The sequence below is a fragment of the Lithobates pipiens genome, unplaced genomic scaffold, assembly GCF_037356315.1.
Source record: "Lithobates pipiens isolate NorthernLeopardFrog02 unplaced genomic scaffold, aLitPip1_a1.2 Scaffold_22, whole genome shotgun sequence".
NCBI lineage: Eukaryota > Metazoa > Chordata > Amphibia > Anura > Ranidae > Lithobates > Lithobates pipiens.
This window is the reverse complement of record NW_027507784.1, coordinates 47,434,298-47,454,300: the sequence shown is the minus strand read 5'-3', so window position 1 is coordinate 47,454,300 and position 20,003 is coordinate 47,434,298. Positions and strand designations below refer to the sequence as shown.

The 20,003-nt window shown below is 41.9% G+C and overlaps 1 protein-coding gene across 4 annotated transcripts in view; it reads left to right on the top strand.

Moving 5' to 3' along the window:
* Positions 1-20,003, top strand: part of LOC143923735 (sodium channel protein type 2 subunit alpha-like) — a 351,076-nt gene that overhangs the window by 249,819 nt on the left and 81,254 nt on the right. For all 4 annotated transcript variants that reach the window (XR_013261775.1, XR_013261774.1, XM_077447556.1 and 1 more), the window contains exons 18-19: positions 3,991-4,120; positions 10,587-10,741. Coding sequence is in view for 2 of the 4 variants with exons in the window: in XM_077447556.1 (XP_077303682.1) it covers positions 3,991-4,120; positions 10,587-10,741 (285 nt within the window). In the remaining 2 variants the exon portion in view is untranslated. The remainder of the gene's footprint in view (positions 1-3,990; positions 4,121-10,586; positions 10,742-20,003) is intronic.

Genomic DNA, 20,003 nt, shown 5'->3' with positions numbered 1-20,003 from the left:
ATGTTTATTTCTTTTTTTTGTATTGGTATGACACAAAAAAGTGGAGAAACAAAAAAATCTAATCTGACACATTCCATGCAAAATTCAAAAAATGAACTGAACAAAATTATTGACACTGTCAGTTTAATGTTTGGTAGCACAACCTTGGAAAAAATAACTGAAATCAATTGCTTCCTGTAACCATCAATGAGTTTCTTACACCTCTCTACTGGAATTGTGGACCAGTCTTCTTTCATCAACTTCTCCAGGTCTCTCAGATTGGAAGGCTTCCTTTTCCCAAGTGCTGCTCTCCGCAGGTGCTCTATGGGATTTAGATCTGAATTAATTCCTGGCCAGTTCAGTACTCTCCAGCGCTTTGTCTTAAACCATGCCTGGGTGCTCTTTTTGTCATGTGCTTTGGGTCATTGTCTAACTGTAAGACCCATGACCTCTGATGGAGACCCAACTTTCTGATGCTGGGCCTTACATTGCACCCCAGAATTCTTTGGTAGTCTTCAGATTTCATAACGCCATGCACATGGTCAAGACATCCAATGTCTGAAGCAGCAAAGCAACCCCAAATATCAGTGAACCTCCACCATATTTGACTGTAGTGACTGTATTCATTTATTTTTCTGAAAAAAAGTAGAATGGTGAGCTTTACCAAAAGCTGTAGTTTTGTTTTGTCTGTCCACAGTGCATTCTCCCAAAAGTATTTTGGCTTCCTCAGGTATGTTTTGGCAAACTCTTTGATCAGTTTTTCTCATTTGTCCATGTTCAGGGAGATTAGCTACAGTGCCATGGGCTGTAATTTTCTTGACAATGTTGTGCACAGTAGGCACAGGAACATTAAAATCTCTGGAGATGGCCTTGTAACTTGAGATTGTCAATTCTTTTCCACAATTTTTGTTCTCAAATCCTCATACATTTCTTTGTTGCTCATTCTCTTCTCCGTGCTCCCTGTGGCACAGACACACAACAGAAAGGTTGAGTTAATTTTTCACCTCTTTAACTGGTTGCTGGTGTGACTGCTATATTGTTAGCACCTGTTAATTGATACACGTGAGTTTAATTGCAAATTACAGAAGCATCACAAACTTGGAATGCAATTATTTTTGCAATTTTGAGAAGGTGGCAATAATTGTATCTAGTACATTTTTTGGAGTTTTGCGTTGAATGTGTCAGATTTGGCTTTTTGTTTCTCCACTTTTTGTGTCATACCAATACAAACAAAAGAAAAAAACATGAGAATGCCTAAACATTTGTAATTGCAACAATATTTTTGGCCATGACGGTATATTGTACTTGTTATTCTACCTTTATTATTGACTTATATGAAAAAAAGCTTTCTCATTGTTCATACCTTATGGTATATCAGTATTGCTAATATAACGCTTTCCCCATCCCATCCATAATCTGCTAACTAAACAAAAAACCTTGGTGAACTGCAATCATTATCAAGACTTGAAGTCCTGCAGGGAGGCTCAGGCAACAGAGGACAGTGAGGAAGCTATGTCAAAGGAGATACAGGTCACATCACTAGACCACCCTTGTTGCCTGAAGCTCCTGACTGGTTACAGTCAAGAGTTCAATTTGGCCTGGTAAGTTGACCATATCTAACAGTGCCTAATGGATTTTTCACCTTCAGCTTGTACAAATACTTTGTGTTTGCGATAACGCAAATGTAGGTGTACATAATCTGTAGATCTGTTACCCTATAGCTGGAACAGCTCTGTTATGTAATCTTATGTGCATTTTATACAGTTTTTCTGTTTCCACAGAACAATTTGTCATACTCTATAGCAGGGATATGCAATTAGTGGACCTCCAGATGTTACAAAACTACAAGTCCCATCATGCCTCTGCCTCTGGGTGTCATGCTTGTGGCTGTCAGATCTTGCTATGCCTCATGGGAATTGTAGTTCTGTAACAGCTGGAGGTCCGCTAATTGCAAATCACTGCTCTATAGCATAAAAACACCTTTTCTAATTCAAAAATAATGCAAATACAAATTAGAAAAAAATCATTGTTTGAAAAAAATTGTTAAAGAACCTGAGCAAACCAGGAATATTAAAGTCATCTGAAGGTGAAAACCCAATTCAAGCTCATAGGTTTTTTAAATAATCTGCACTGATTAAAATCTAATAAACATTTAGTAAGGGATTCTACCACCATAATATGTTATCAGTTTGCACCTGTCCTTGTAAATTTTTATGCAATTAATGGCTATGACGTTCTAACTATCTTCTGTACTTTGCAGGCATGTTATTATCTGCTAGAGAATTTTTGCCGCCACAGTGTATGATACAGACCTATTTCCTAGTTAAGATTTGTATTTAATATAAGGAGAACAGCAGAGCTGTATCCCACCCCAGGTCAATTGAGATATACAACTGTGACTTTTTGTAAATACATCAAAAAACTTTTGTGTAGATATTATAGGCTCATTGTTTTAGGGGGTATAAGGTAAAATCAGCTCTGTCTTATACTTGAAAAGAGGTCTAAAAAGCTTGTGATAAACCATATTCAATTAGATTACGTTTATTTTAGGCAGACTATAAGTAAAGTGGACCTGTGCTTTCCCCTTGCAGTGCAAGGAAATGGGTCCACTTATAATCCCAGCCTCTGAAGGTGCTTATAGTTACCTCACCGCCACTCCCATTAAGTGACATGAGATATCCAATACTCCCGGATATAGGGAAGCCTGTAAATCATCTTGTGACCCTTGACATGACATTGGTACTGCATAGGCACCCAGCATTTTTGCATGTGAGTGAATTGGAGCTATGTAAGCTCCAGTTAGGTCATAGGATTGCTTCTTCTCTTTACTCCTGTGGCTGGTGAGATCATTGAGGGAGATAATGAAAGGTAAGTATAAGCAGCTGCTGGGGGTGGCACAGATTATTTTCTTTAATTTCTGCCCTAATCTAAGAGAAACGTGTTCACATATGACCATATTTGGTCACATTCATGCCTAACACATTTCAGAATATAAAAACCATTGGTTGTCCCCCAATATCTGGGAGCTATGTGCAATGATGCTCCCGAAAAGAAGAAACTTGGAGCAAGGTGACAACCCAGCCAGTTCCACCATAATGAGCACAATCTTTCCATAGTATATACAATTGCACTTTATTTAATTTTAAGTAGATTAAAGCAGCTGAAATGTTCAACCAGTTTCTTAACTGAGTAGGGAAGTCTGATCTAGTCCTGTTGGGAGAACATAGCTTTGGTGGTTCCCGCATTAATGTGGAGAATATAAAAAGGAAAAGGAAAGATCCAGAATGGGGTACAAAAAGATTCAGTGAGTGTAAAAGTAAAGCTGCATTGGTATTGGTGGGTTAATGTACACCACTATTATGGTGGTATATGGTCTTGAAAATCACATGAAACATTTGGTATGCACTTGTTAATCTGAAGCAAAGAATGCAAAAGTCGTTAAACTACATTGACTTTGTGCCAAAAAAGAATAGCTTGCCATGAAATACACAGCATACATATGTGTAGCTAACAAAAGTATTCGATAATATTGCTCTTTGCTTATTGCATAATGAATTTATTACTAGAATGTGCCTAGACTGCGGACAGTTCTGCCACCAGCTTCTGGCAAATGGTAGAACTGCTAAATTGCCATCAACTTTAAGTTAACAAAGATTTTTTTTTAAAATCAACAGTTGTCCATATTCAGCTTTGGTTTAATACTTCTGAGTCTTCTGTACTTTAATATTGGAAGCTTTCAATTTTTATTTTTCCCACATTAGATACACTTGCAAATTAACACCAAAAACCACCTTCCTGTTTAAACATATGATCAGTTTGAAAAGTGATGTACTGACCGTAATGATCAAGCGAATTACAGTTTTAGCAGTTTAGTCATTTATCTGAAACATTGATATTTGATTGGTTGATTTTGATGCACTTAATTGTTTTTGGCACCATGTTGTTACATGGGTGCTTAGCAATTCACACTCCTTATAAGTAATTGTACTTCATTGTTTGACTTCTTTACAGAAGGTTAGACTTTCCAGCTCCTCAGAGGGCAGCACGATAGACATCAGACCACCAGGAATGGAAGGAGAAGATAATTACTTGGGTTATGTCTATGAGGAGACACTTGAACCAGAGCCATGCTTCACAGATGGTTTGTTCCATTCCCATTACCAATGTTTCTGCTACTGCTTTATACTTCTGAGTTTTGTAAACTGAATATTGTAAAATTTCCAACATGTTCTGCTACTGACACGCCAGGCCTAGTGTGTTGTTCACCAGTGCACTTACTGGGAGTTTGCACAATACAAAATATGTTTAACCACTTGCTTACTGGGCACTTAAACCCCCTCCTGCCCAGACCAATTTTCAGCTTTCGGCACTGATGCACTTTGAATGACAATTGCGCGGGCATACAACACTGTACCCAAATTAAATTTTTATCATTTTTTTCCCACAAATAGAGCTTTCTTTTGGTGGTATGTAATCACAGCTGGGATTTTTATTTTTTGCTAAACGATGGAAAATGTAAAAAAAAAAAAATCATGTTTAATTGTTTGTTATAAAATTTTGCAAACAGGTAATTTTTCTGCTTCATTGATATGCGCTGAGGAGGCAGCACTGGTGGGCACTGATAGGCTGCACTGGTGGGCACTGATAGGCTGCACTGGTGGGCACTAATGGGCATAGTTAAGGCGGCACTGATAGGCACATATAAGGTGGCACTGATGGGGACAGATAAGTCGGTACTGATGGGCACAGATAAGGTGGCACTGATGGCCACTGATAAAATGGTACTGATGGGTCCTAATGGGTGGCACGGGTGGGCACTGATAGGTACCACTGATAGATGGCACTGATGGGCACTGATAGATGGCCCTGATGGGCACTGATAGGTGGCACTGATAGGTGACACTGATGGGCACTGGTAGGTAACACTGATGGGCACTGATAGATGGCACTGATGTGCAGCAGCACAGTCCAGGCACTGATTGTGGGCACTGATAGGTGGTACTGTGGGCATTGACAGGTGGGACTGTGGGCACTGACAGGTGGCGCTGGTGGGCACTGACAGGTGGCGCTTGTAGGCACTGGTAGGCGGCACTTGTGGGGGGCACAGGGGGGCACTGAGGAGTTGGGGCACATCGCAGTGATCGGGGACTAATGTCCCGCTCACTGCCACCGGTGATCTGCTTTTTTTTTTCTCCTCGTGCTGTCAGCATGAGGAGCAAAAAATAGCCGATTACCAACTGTGTTGACATCATGTGATCAGCTGTCATTGGCTGAGAGCTGATCATGTGATAAGGGGTCGGGATCGACCCCTTACTCCGATCTGTGATCCAGCGAGTTTCATAAAATCGCTGATCACAGAGTGCGCCGTGCGCGCCCGTCAGGGGATGCGCGGACCGCTCATGCACGGGATGACAGCAATGCAGCTCTGCACAGTAGCCGTCGTTCGGCTATAGCGTGGATTCCTAGTGGTTAAACTGAATTCCCAGGTGTCAATGTGACATCATGTGGACCCTCCCAGTTAAACATACTTTGATTTTTTTTTAATAAGTAGTTTCATTGTATCTTTACGTTTTGAAATTTAATCTCTGTGTATATTAATATTATCATTATGCTACAAAAACATTATATTTAACTTCCAATCGAGTCACCTTTACCAGAACCTGAAAAGGTATATATTACAAAGGAGTAGTAGGGAGAAGCAGACACAAAAGGGAAATATTAGTTAAAAAAAAAAATACAAGATTATTTAAAGGAAGCAAATTTACCTAAAAAGATTACAACTCTTAGGCCGCGTACACACGGGCGGATTGTCTGTCCAACTTAGTCCGCTGAACCGTGTTTCAGCGGACAATCCGCTCATGTGTGGGCTTCAGCTGACTTTTTCAGCGGACTGTCTGACGAACAAAGTCTTACGGAATTTCCGAAATTTTCCGTCCAAACTTGGTTTCAGCGGACAATCCGCTCGTGAGTAGGCAAGTTGGACGAACTAAGTATGGTGCATGCTCAGAAAGGATTTACACGGCCGAAGGTTGCATTGCAGTGTATAGGACGTCGTTTTTCTAGTCCCGTCGTACGTGCTGTACACGTCATCGCGCGCGCTTTCAGCGGACTGTCTGCTCATCTTGTGTGGTCAAGTCCGTTCATGCAAATTTTGAACGGACTGTCTGTCGGATTGTCTGACAAACTTAGTTGGCCAGACAATCCGCCCGTGTGTACGCGGCCTTAGAAGGACCAATAACATTAGAAGAAATAAAATCAGCATTAAAAAAATACACCAACAGGGAAGGGCCCAGGGCCAGACGGCTTCATGATAGGGTATTGTAAAAAGTTTAAAGAGCAGTTAATACCAAAACTATGTAAGTATATAAATGGACTAGGAGAAGGGGAAAACATGAGGAAAGAATTATTGTTAGCACATATCACAGTGATACCTAAAGAAGAGAAAGATGCAACTCTGAGTTCTAGCTATAGACCAATAGCACTTTTGAATGCAGATACAAAAATGTACGCTAAGGTCTTAGCCACCAGATTAAAAGAATTAATGCCAGATTGGATCCATGCAGATCAGGTGGGGGTTATCACAGGAGGAGAGGGTAAAGATAATGGTACAAGAACAGAAATATTTATATACGGGGTCCGGCGCCACTGTTAATTGGCTACGATGGAGTGTGTACACAGAATGTGAGTACACGCACACCACTGGCCTCCACAGGTGGTGTGGGTGTACTCACATTCTGTGTACACACTCCATCGTAGCCAATTAACAGTGGTGCCGGACCCAGTATATAAATATTTCTGTTACTGGTTGCATCCCCTTTGGGGCTGCGATTTTTAGGTGTGGCGACGCTGTCTGTGTGCCCTTCCATTCACGTCCTAATCTCATTTTAGCCTCCGTAGCACGGCCTGGGATCTGTAAGATCTGAGTACCTTTCCAATGGTACAAGAACATTACTCCTATTGCATAACCTGAAAAGCAGAAAGGTCCACGTCCTATTTCTGTCAATAGACACCAAAAAGGCATTTGACAAAGTAGATTGGGAATTTATGATAAAAACAATAGAGTATTGGAATAGGCCCTAGGATGGTTGGGTGGATTAAAGTGGTATAGAACCATCCTATGGCCTCCCTTTGAAATGTTAAATAGTACAAGACAGGGATGTCCACTCTCGCCCCTTTGGTTTATCCTGACATAGGAACCACTATTGGCAACTATACAAAACAATATAGAGGAGTGAAGATCAGGGAAGAACATAAGAACATACAGTAGCAGCATATGCAGATGATGGCCTGTGCTAAATAACCAACCTCAGAATTACATTACCAAATCTAATAAACAAATGTAAAAAATATGGAGAACTGTCTAACCTGAAGATAAATCCGACAAAGTCAGATATATTAAACTTAAGTATTAGTAAGAAGGAAGAACAAGCTTTACAGGAAGAGTTCCCCTTTACATAGAGGAAAACAGACTTAAAATATCTTGCAATAAAAGTAACTCCTTCCCTAGGGAAACTATACCAAGCAAACTATATCCCATTACTAAAGGGGATTAGATTGAACTTTAAAAAATAGCTATAAAACCACTTTTTTGCATAGGACGAATAAACATAGTAAAGATGGTAATACTCCCGAAAATACTGTATACATTTCAGATGATCCCAATAGCATTACCCCAGACATATTTTAAAATATTAAAAGGAAGGATATTAAAGTTCATATGGCAGAATAAGAAACAGAGTATACAGCACACAGTATTGAGTAAGGATAAAGCACATGGGAGGTTAGCTGCACCAGATATAAAAATATATTATGATGCTGAAGTGTTGGCATGAATGGTTGAGTGGACTAGGATAAAAAATGCCAAAAGATGGGTGGAAGTAGAAAACATGTTGAATAAACACACAGTTAAAAGATATTATTAAAAAAAAGGGAAATTATGTTCATTTCAAGAATTAAAACACAAGGGAGGAATGAAAAACTTTAATGAATGGAGGTATTTACAGCTAAAGCATTTTGTGTCAACGCTTCCACAACCGATAAGATCAGAAGAAAAGTTTAATCCTTTTGAAAAGCTATGTAACTCACGGGGGCCAGTTAAACATTGTATAGCAAAGATTTATAAAATAATTACTGAAATGACGGAGCTGAAAATACCTCCATACATTGGAAAATAGGAAAGAGAATTGGGTACACGATTAACAGAGCAATAATTAAATTAAATACTAAGAGCTGTATATAGTTATTCGGTAGATATTAACAGCATAGAAATGAACTATAAATGGCTGGCTAAATGGTACAGCACTCCGGCTAAAGCATATAAATATTAACCAGAGAAATCTCCATTCTGTTGGAGAGGATGTAATTCACAGCGCACTATGACCCACATATGGTGGGAATGGCCAAAGATACGCAAATATTGTCAGGAGGTGTGGCAAAAGATAGTCGAGATTACTGAAACAGAGGGACCAGATAAGCAGTGGAGTTGTCTATTCCATAGTACAAATAAAACAGTATAAGAATGCAATAGTTCCTTTTTTTTAAATACAGCTAAAGGAGTAATACCAAAACAATGGCTTAATGCAGAAAGACCTGCAATAAGGGAATGGTTTAAAAGAATTGAAAAAAAAAAAAAAAAAAAAAAATATATATATATATATATATATATATATATATATATATATATATATATATATATATATATATTTATAGCATTGAGTACTTGAGTAGTAAAGAGGAAGATCAAACAGAAACATTTGCTGGAATCTGGGAAAAGTGGATAGATTTTAAAAAACTAGTAAATATGCAGAGAAATATGCGGAAGTGTAAAAATCTGAGAGGAGCGGAGTAATTAATTGGAGGGGGCGGCCTTTACGGGGGGGGGGGGGGGGATAGTGAAAAGGGAAAATGTATTTCTATTTTTTATTGATGAAGAGATGTAATAATCTTTTTTCATAAATAATCATTTTGTATTTTGAACATTAATAAAATATAAATATAAAAAAAAGTGACCACTGATCTCAAATTCTCTTTAAATTGAAAAAAAATCCCAATAAAAAACAAAAAACAAAAAAAACTTGTATTATTGCATTTTCCGCTTTGGTCAAAAGCTACATTGCAAAAAGTCAGTTAAAAGGTTGGGATTTTGCTGGGTTGCCTGCTGGCATTATATGTCTCATGGGACTCTATTGAAAAGATCTTGCTGCTGTAGGACCTGTCACTGTTCTGTATTATTCCTTTGTATTTCAGCTTCATCTGTTCTAGTAATCCTAATACAAAATAATTTAAAGGTGAAGTGGGGCCAAAGTTTTTTTTGGCCCTACTTTTCCTATGGATCTGCACTCCTGTGATCTGTTTTCAGCCGACAATGGCTGAAGACCACTGTCGGCTGACTTGACTCAGCCATTCCAGGCTCTGAATTGATCCCAACTTTACAGTCGGGATCCACCCAGATGCCTGGACCGGCAGCCTCTCAGATAGCCGCCCCCTGCACAGTCCAGCACTCCTGCGAATGTTGGATGGCAAAACTGAAAGTGAGTGATTTACAGTCACTGGCTGTCTGCTGAGAGTAGAGAGGGGAGAATTGAGCGTTTAGCGGTGTTTGTTCGCTCAGATCTCAGTGTAGAACCGGCAGGGGACAGATGCAGCATCTGATCGATAAAGAACTTCTCTTTTAATGATCCTGAAGAGACTTATAGGTGAAAACAAACACAAATGTCTCCTTATCTGTCCTGGCACCAGCCCTTTAAAAGATAATAGCACTGTTTTACATAAAAAAATCCTGTACACCCTTGCTCACCCTAGCCATCTCAAACCAGATCTGATCATAAAGGGAGCCATAGGACTCTGAATGACTAAGGTATGCAGCTGCAGGTCATAGCGTATAATTGGTCTGCTATTCCCGTGCCTATTCCCGTGCAAGGAATGCACTCACTCAGTAGTACTGACCAGTTAATGATTTAGCTAGTAGAAATAATTCACATTCAACTAGACTTATCCTCCTAGTACTGGAAAAATGTCTTCACAAAATAAAAAAATGTGGATAATGAGGGTTTTCAAGTAGGATTGGTATTACAAATTTGCTTCAAACCTCCCATTGTCTTGGACAATCAACATTTGTTGGCACAAGACATTCATTTGAACTCAGGTAGCCACTTGGATTTTTGGTAAAATGCCTTTAACATTACAGAACATGTGCAGTAGTATGCGATTTACTACTACTGGCCTAACCAGCTAACTTTTTTCTTTCTCACACCCTTAATGTTATTGCCATAGCTAGAAGGTCCATGTTATCTTGTGTGCCTATTTCTCACATCCTAGTGGTGGGCTGTAGTTTCAACTGAGATTTGATATACGTTCACTGCTTTTATTTATATGCTGATTTATTTATTTATTTATTTTTATTGAAAAGCTGCTTTATGTAACTTCAAAGACAGCTGCCTTGGAAATATTTTTAGAGACATTGTTAACATACTTTCAGAGCACAGATGTAAGACCTGTAAAAACTGCAGCGACTGCTCTATTCAGGTTGTGGACTTCATAGGGGCAGGAAAAACCCTTGTTAGCATTGTTAATTGATTACTTGCCAGCTTCTTTTCTTCTGTCCCCAGGCTGCGTGAAGAAATGTGCATGCTGCCGGATCAACATTGAAGAGGGGAGAGGAAAAACCTGGTGGAACCTCAGGAAAACCTGCTACCTTATTGTGGAACACAGCTGGTTTGAATCATTTATAATCCTCATGATTCTTCTTAGCAGCGGGGCCTTGGTGAGAACAACGCACTCAGTGTTTGACTACGCCAACCTATTCAGACTTATTTAATTCTCTCTTGTTCTGTTGTTTTTTTTTTTTTTTTAAATGAAGGTGAATAGTTAGGGAATTACACATCAGTAAGCCTTTACCAGCATCTGGGCACAGTTAGCAATTCAATACAGAAAAGCTCTAGCAAGAGGGAAAGAGGCATTAGAACTGGTCACTCTGGTTTACGCAACTGACAACTAGCACTGACACTGTCAGTAATGCATATAGTTGATAAATAAAGCACTCAATGATTACTATATACACTGCATAGGAAGATTTATTCAATCAGACAGATTGGAGAAAAATGATAGTATGCTAAAATTGTGTCTAAAACTGAACTCCAGGCAAATAGCTTAATACGTAGTTGGAATACATACATGGAAACTGTTTTACTTGGCAAAATGTTTGTATGTCTTTTCATCCAGTCTTGGTGCAGCGGGTAAAATAAGTATTGAACACGTCACCATTTTTCTAGGTAAATATATTTCTAAAGGTGCTATTGACATGACATTTTCACCACATGTCAGTAACAACTCATGCAATCCATACATACAAAGAAACAAAAACAAATATGTTCAGAAATTAAGTTATGTGCAATAAAATTAAATGACACAGGGAAAAAGTATGGAACACGCTAAGACCCCTTTCACACCACACCGCCCATAGCGTCGGCAGTTTTGGCCACTAGCGGGACCCTTTTACCCCCGCTAGCGGCCGGGAAAGGGTTAAAACCGCCAGCAATACGCCGCAATGGCAGCGTGAGGGCCCATAATTGTTTGGATAAAATGGGAGATTTGGAGGTATCTAAAACACTCCCGCGGGGAAATGCGCGTCTGCGACTGTAAGACTGGGAAAGGTGCGATGGCACCGTTTGAAACAAAATCACGTATACGTTCCAGGCCGGCATGGGTCCAGGCCTGGAAGGAGACAGGTTGGGAGAAGGCTGGGTAGAATAGTGGTTGGCCAAATAGGGAAAGTAAGGGTAAATGTGGAGTGAGCAATTTAAAAGGTCTACATAGTTTGTCCTAAATTCGTAAGGAATGCTGAGTTAGGGGGTTAGCAATCGGGCCCCGAGCTGAAACAGGGAGCCACAGAATATTGGCGATGGAAATGGGGTGTAAGTCTATAGCCTCCAGGGCGACCCAAAGGGGGTTCTCCGTCTTCGCATGATAGAGAGTCAGTTGTGCCAACTGGGCGGAATGATAGTAATGTAGAAAGTTGGGAACTCCCAAGCCCCCATTAAGTTTACTGCGAAGTAAAATGGGTCTGGAAATTCGGGGGTCTTAGTGCCCCAGATATACTTAAACACCCGACTTTGGATTGCCCTGTGGAAATAATGTGGTATTGCGACCGGGAGGACCCTATAGAGGTATAGTAGCTTAGGTAATAGAGACATTTTCACGGCTGCGATACGTCCAAGCCAGGAGACGTGGAGAGGCAGCCAAGTATTAAGTAAGGAGGACAAATATTTTAGCATCGGAAGATAATTAGATTGGAAAAAATGTGCAGGATCACTAATCAATTTGATTCCTAAATAAGGGATTGAGGAAGAGGACCATTGAAAGGGAAAATTTGTCTGTATGAGTTCCAGTTCAGCCAGTGGGAGGGACACATTAAGGGCTTTAGATTTCACCTGATTGACCTCTAAGCCTGAAATCTTAGCAAACTTGGTTAAAAGTAATTGGAGGTTAGGCAGGGAAATATGTGGGGAGGTAACAAATAAGAGGGCGTCGTCGGCAAAGAGGCAGAGTTTATGGGATGTGGAAGCTATATCTAGGCCATGGATATTTGGGTTTGATCTAATTAGAGCAGCAAGGGGTTCGATCACTAAAGCAAATATTAATGGGGATAAGAGGCAACCCTTTCTCGTTCCTCTCCGAATGGGGAAGCACTCTGAGCTGAAACCAGAATATTTCACGTAAGCTTGTGGGTGGGCATATAGGGCACTCACCCATTGCAAGAAATTGGGACCAAAGCCCCAGCGACCTAAAATGTAGTGGAGATAGGGCCACGAGACAGTGTCAAATGCTTTTCTGATGTCGAGTGATAAAAGGTGCATAGGGATCTTGCGGGATTTGCTATATGTTGTAGGAGGATAACCCGACGAATGTTGTCACCGGCCTGTCGACAGGGGATGAAGCCCACTTGGTCCTTGTGGATCAAGCCCCCAATTATTGGGTTAAGCCTTAAGGCAAGAATTTTAGCTAGGATTTTCACATCCAAATGTAAGAGGGAAATGGCCTTTAATTGGACCAGAGGGTATGATCGGTGTTGGGTTTGGGGGGCATGGCTATAATGGCAGTCAAGGTATCACGACCGAGGGATTGTTGTTTCAGCAGGGCGTTATACGAATTGGCAAGGAGTGGGGCCAGAGTGGGTGCAAATTTCTTGTAATATATGCCTGGAAGACCATCTGGACCAGGACGCTTGTGGGGCTTGAGAGTTTTAATAGCACCGAGAACCTCACCGACCGAGACTGGTTTATCAATAGACTCCCGACTAGCGTCAGGCAATATAGGTATAGATAAGTCCTGGAAGAGTGTCCCTGCCTCCTTAAAAGGAACAGACCCCCTCCCTTCATATAGATCAGCAAGACGCTTGCGAAACTCAGAGAGTACTCTGACAGGGTTACTTGTATGAGTGCCATTGGCCAGCCGAAGTCTAATAGGGTTATGGGTATGATCTGGTCTTCTGAGATGAAGTGCCAAAAAGGTATCAGGCTTATTAGCCTTGGTGTAGATCTTGTGACCGGACCGGCGGATAGACTTCTCCGCAGATTCGGCCAAAAGAAGGTCCAATTCCAGCTTGGTCTTCTCCAATAGCTGTTCATTAGTGGCAGAGGGGGACGCTTGGAACAGCAGGAACCAATGGTGAAAGTCAGATTCTAATTGATGAAGTTTGGATTGCTTAATGCGTTTAAGGTGGGTGGCAACAGAGATACATGTGCCTCTGATCGCCGGCTTATGTGCTTCCCAGAGCAGGGTTGGCGATATGCCAGGTGTGGCGTTGTGTGATAGATAATCATTAAGAGCTGATTGAATATCAAGACAATAGGACTGATTGGTAAGGTGGGCTTCATTCATGCACCATGTTTTAGTGGCAGGGCGAGGTATTAATGAGGAGACCGTGGTGATCACAGCACAATGGTCTGACCATGTAATAGGGTGAATAACAGATTGTTGTAGGATTGGAGAGGATGCGACTGGAACAAGGATATGGTCAATTCTGGAAAAAGAATTATGCGGGTAAGAATAGTAAGTGTAATTTTTCTTCAATGGGTTGCACTCTCTCCATGTATCCAGGAGAGAAGATTGGTGGAGTAGTCTGCGAAATTGTGAAGAAGGGGAGTAATGGTCAGGAGAGTAGGGGGATTTATCAAGATGTGGATGGAGTACTAAATTGGAATCACCGCACATAAAGAGTGTACCTTTAGAATGAGTTCTGACTACCTGCAGTAAGTGAGAGAAGAAGGGAATCGGGTTGATATTTGGGGCGTAATAAGAAACAAAGGACGTTTCCACGTCTTGTAGAAGGCCTATTAGTATGATGTAGCGGCCAGCAGGATCTTTGATTTCTGTTGTCACCTTAAAGAGCAAGGAGTGGTGGAAGGCCAGTAAGACCCCTCTGTGCTTCGATTCAGCGGAGGCGGTGTACACTTGGGGGTAAGGGGAACTGAAAAATGTAGGTGTACTATGGGTAGAGAAATGAGTCTCCTGAAGGGCTACAATGTCGACCCTCAGGGAAACAAAGGTACGAAAGGCCTTGACCCTCTTATTTGGGGAATTTAGTCCCTTAACGTTAAGGGAGAGGATGTTTAGGGGGGCCATCTGAGCGGAAGGAGGGGATTATTAAAAGACGATGGGTGATGCAAGGGAGCCACCTGACCAGTAATAAAAAATAAAAAAGAAGAGATAAGGAGAGAGTAAAGACAAGAAGCAGGGAGAAGAAGAAGACAGTAAAGAGTAGTAGGCGTAGGGCACTTCATTAAAATTGATAAGTGGAAAATAACTTCTATATTGCCCGACTAAATAGCGCACTATCTCTGCGGCCAACAAAAGGAAAAACGGCCACAGAGGGAGAGCACAGAGAGGTGGGGAAGCAGTGACAACTCCCCGCTGCAAACTGATCTAACACATAAATCAATTCAGCAAATCTTAGAAAAATATCCTAAATAGGTTTACCAGAAACATATAAGCATAAACAGCGAAGCATAGAGCCTCCATTGATGATCAATATATGCCTATCTCATTGGGCAGTGTAGGGTCATTAAGAGGGGTAAGTGGGGGAGGGAGGGGGAGAGAGGAAAAGAGAGGGAGAGAATGTAGCGGTGGAAGGAAAAGGGGGGCAGAAGGGGAGAAAAAATAATAGGAGAAAAGAAAAGACGGTTGGGGAGGAGGGAGAGCGGAAGGTGAGGGAATGGGGGGGGGAGGAGGGGGGGGGGGGAGAAAGGAGAAAGAAGGAGACTAGCAACCCAATAGACCTAAATGAAAGCACAAATAGGAGAAGACATAAATCGTTATATATGCAACGTAACACTAGAAGAGGGTGCGGCACGAAATAGCCGCTGGAGGCACATGAATAAAAACATACAAAAAACGAAAATGAAAAAGAAAGGTGCCCTAGGACGAGGGGGGGGGGGCAGCCTTACCCCCCACCCCCCCGCCCGCACACCCCCCCCCCCCCCCCCTCCAGCAGTCAAAACCTATGGAGAACAAAATATAGGCATGCAACAAGACTAAATAAGTGAAACATAAAAGAATGACTGAACCTTAATGAAGGCCCTACAGAGGGCACACAATTCTCAAGGGTCGCCCCAGTGAGGGTACATTAACCAGTCCTCAGTGTGAACCCCTGGGTCTCAGCAGAATATAAAAAGTCAATAAAAAAAAACATAAAATAAAGAGCGGACTAAATAATTGAGGTGTCGAGGAGCCAAGTGCAGTCACGCTACAACTGTAAAGCGGCTATGAGAGCCTGGAGACCGGGGACACAGGGGGGGCGCTCCAAGGGTATCGGGCGGGAGAGAGAAAAAGAAAAGGGGCCCATGGAAACAAGTCAGCACGGAGTACGAGACTTCGGGCTGAGGAAGGTGTCCTCGTACCGGTGTGATGGAGTTCCTTTACGAACGGATGCCGGGTCCAGGGAGATGCGTTTAGGCGTGGCTGTGTATGGATGAACAGCGGACCGGGCAGGGGTGCGGGGCAGTGCAGTCTCCGGAGGTTGGGCCGGTGGGGCCAGGTGGAGTGTTTCCAGGAGATGTTGTAAGGATTCCGGAAAGGAGCAGGAATGTTGTTGGCCCAGGTGAGTAAATTGCAGGGCAAAGGGAAATCTCCAGGTATACTTAATTTGATGGTGCAGTAAAATCTGGAGCTGGGGTTTCATAGCACGACGCTTAGATATGGTCAGAGGAGCCAAATCGGAGAAAAGTTGGTACTTATGGGTTTGGAAAATCAATTCTTCATTCTTGCGGGCGGCATTGAGCAACTGTTCCTTCGTTCGGAAGAAGTGTAACTTTATAATGATATCTCGAGGGGGACCATCTGGTTGGCGGCGTGTAAGGGCCCGGTGGATTCTGTCGAATTCCAGCCGCTCAATGGGGATGGAGGGTGAGAGTTCCTGGAACAATGCGGTGGTGAATAACTGTATGTCGTCTATAGATTCGGGGATTCCACGCAGTCGTAAATTGGATCTGCGGGAACGGTTTTCAGCGTCCTCTAAACGAGACAGCAGGGTGGCATTCTCCTCCCTGAGCACTGAGAAGTCTTGTGTGTGATCCCGGAGGGTGAGCTCTAGATCGTCCACCTTCGTCTCCAGATCTGCGGTGCGTTGGCCTATCTCACAAATTTCTCGGGAGAGCCTGTCAGTTATTTGCTCTGAAGTGTTCTTGAGGGCTTTCTGGAGCATAGATTCCATATGTTTTAGAAAAGCCGCTTGCGACATACCTGCGGAGGGTAGTGGTGGGGAGCCGCCAAGATTGGAGTCTGTGTCCTCCTCATCACCGCTGTCCGAGGCCGCCGGAGATACAGCGTGTTGTTTCGCTAAGGCTTTCGCCGCCATTTTGGAGGAGGCCCGGGCCAAAGCTTATTTGATGGGTTTCGGCTTGTTTTTGCCCTTGGGTCCCGTAAGTACCATACCTCGAGGTACCGTAAGGTGTCAGGAGGCGATCCTGGATAAATCTTAAGAGGATGTCGGTTCAGATTGTCACAAACGATCCGGTAATGCAGCGGGGAATGCGGAGCTCTATGGAAGAACGTCTGCCATGTCGAGCCTCGCGCATGCACCCCCATGGTGCAGCTTTTTTAAGACAGATTGCAGGCGCTATTTCTAACGCTATAGTGCCTGCAAAACGCCCTGGTGTGAAAGGGGTCTAACTGAAATGTACCTAATGCTTGGAACCAAATCCTTGGTAATGACAGCTTCAAGACGCCTCTTGTATGGAGAAACACCTCCTGTATGGAGGGACATGCATTGTTCAGGTGTGATTTTGTCCCATTTTTCTACAGTCTTCAAATCTTGAAGATTCTGTGGACCTCCTCTATGAACTCTGATGTTTAGTCCTTCCTATAGATTATTTATTGGATTCAAGTCAGATGATTGGCTGGGCCATTTTACAAGCTTTATTTTCTTTCTTTGAAACCAGTTGAGAGTTTCCTTGGCTTTGTGTTTGGGATCATTGTCTTGCTGAAATGTCCACCCTTGTTTCATCTTCATCATCCTGGTAGAAGGCAGTAGATTTTTACCAAGAATGTCTTGGTACATTTTTTCCATTCATCCTTCCTTCAACAATATGAAGTTTGCCAGTACCGTATGCTGAAAACAGCCCCACCCCATAATGTTCCCACCTCCAAACTTCACTGTTGGTATAGTGTTTTTGGGGTGATGTGCAGTGTAATTTCGCCTCCAAACATGGTGTGTATTATGGCATCCAAAGAGTTCAATGTTGGCCTCATCTGAGCAGATTATATTCTCCCAGTATTTCACAGGATTGTCTAAATGTTGTGCAGCAAACTTTAAACGAACTTCAACATTTCTTCAGCAATGGAGTCTTGCGCGGTGAGCCTGCATACAGGCCATGGCAGTTGAGTGTATTGTTTTGTTTACTTTGAAACAAGTGTACCTGCTAATTCCAGATCTTGCTGAAGCTCTCCACAAGTGGTCCTTGGCTCTTGGATAACTCTTCTGCTAATTATTTTCACTCCTCTGTCAGAAATCTTGCGAGGAGCACCAGGTCATGGCCTGTTTATGTTGAAATGATGTTCTTTCCAATTCCAATTCCGGATTATGGCCCCAACGTGCTCACTGGAACATTCAGAAGCTTAGAAATCCTTTTGTAACCAATGCCATAAGCAATGTCCATAAGCATGTATATATGGTGAATGGTGTATATAAAGTGCACGTTCTGACATGGACTGAGAGCTTTTTTTTTATATATATATAGAAATAGACACTTTCACTATTGCTTCGTTGCACCTTATTGGACATTGAACGATTCATTATTTGGCTTTTTTTCAGACTTTGTTACTGTATTTTTGAGTTTTACACTTTTATGCACTATGGACTGAATTACATCGTATATATGATATATGTATATATATATATATATTGTTTTTTGATTATATGTTAAACAATTTTTGGCACTGAATGCACTTTATTGCTTATTGTCACTAGATGCACTTTTGGGGAAGAAGTTTTTTATGATAGCTTGCATGCGTTTAGAATCAAAATAAGTTTCTGAAAGAGAATCTACTTACTATTGAACAAGATAACAGTTTTTGAATGATTATTTGCACATTGTATATTGATAGTTATATCCATATTTATCTACTTTATTTATTTATTTGTACTATTAGTGGAGCGCAACACCATTCACCATATATACAGCTTATCGATTTAGGGGAGGGTTTGAACCCTTGTCTGTGTTTTGCTGCAGCCATACTTTCTCGTCTCTATTTTTGCTTTACTTCTCTTTATCTGAAACATTGTGGCACGAGGATAATCTATAATTACTAATGCCATAAGCATGTTTTGCAACAATAAGGTTGCAAAGGTTATGAGAGAGAGCTCTTTGCTTTTACCCATAATTAGATTTTTCTTTTGTGACACATTGGTAATGAGACGCCTTTTATATGCCATAAATTGAGACTGAATCAGCTGATATTAATTTACAGTAACAAGGTGCAGGATTGCTTTCTAATTATTGATAGATTTCATCAGGTCTCTTCGCTTCCCATGCCTTTTTGCACATTCCTTTCTTCATGTGTTCTATACTTTTTCCCAGTGTCATTCCATTATATTACACATAATTTCTGAACTTGTTTTGGTTTATTTGTATGTATGGATTGCATGGGTTGTTACCGACATGTGTGCAAGGTCCATAAAGACATGGATGAGCGTGTTTGGGGTGGGAGAACTTGACTGGCCTACACAGAGTCCTGACCTCAATCTGATAGAACACCTTTGGGATAAATTAGAGTGGAGAATGATAGCCAGGCCTACTCACCCAACATTAGTTCCTGACCTCAAAAATGCGCTTCTGGAAGAATGGTCAAACATTCCCATAGACACTCTCCTAAACCTTGTGGACAGCCTTCCCAGAAGTGCTGAAGCTGTTATAGCTGCAAAGGGTGGGCTAATGCCTGGTTCACACCTATGCATTTTTTTGTGCATTTTCAGTTTTGCAGAAACACACTACAGTCCATTTAACATGGTTTCCTATGGATGTAGCTCACATCTGTGCATTTTATGGAAAGGGCCAGGTTTTTTTTTGGTTTTTGGTTCCATAGACTTCAATGGTTTAAAGGTGTGTATTTAAAAATGCAAAATGCACCTGCAATATGCAAACTGCAACCTGCACAAGTGTGAATCAGGCCTTGCTCAATATTGAACTCTACAGACTAAGACTGAGATGCAGGGCCAGACTGACATATCGGGATATCGGGAAATTTCCCAGTAGGCCACCTGCCCTGGAGCCGCTTTGAGCTGTGGCTCAAGCAGGGCTAATCCTGCATGGCTGCACTGCACCTTGGTGCCCAAGCTTCCGTGCTGTCCTTCCCTCCCTCCTCCTTGTGTGGAACACACACACAGCGGCGATCTCCCAACTCCTGCTGTATTGTGGAGCTGGGTCTGTTCGGCGGAGCTTTAAATAAAGTCCCACCTCCTAAACTGTCTTGACGGAACACTAATCCAATGGGGGCATTGAATTAGTGTGACGTGTGTCTCAGGAGGCAGG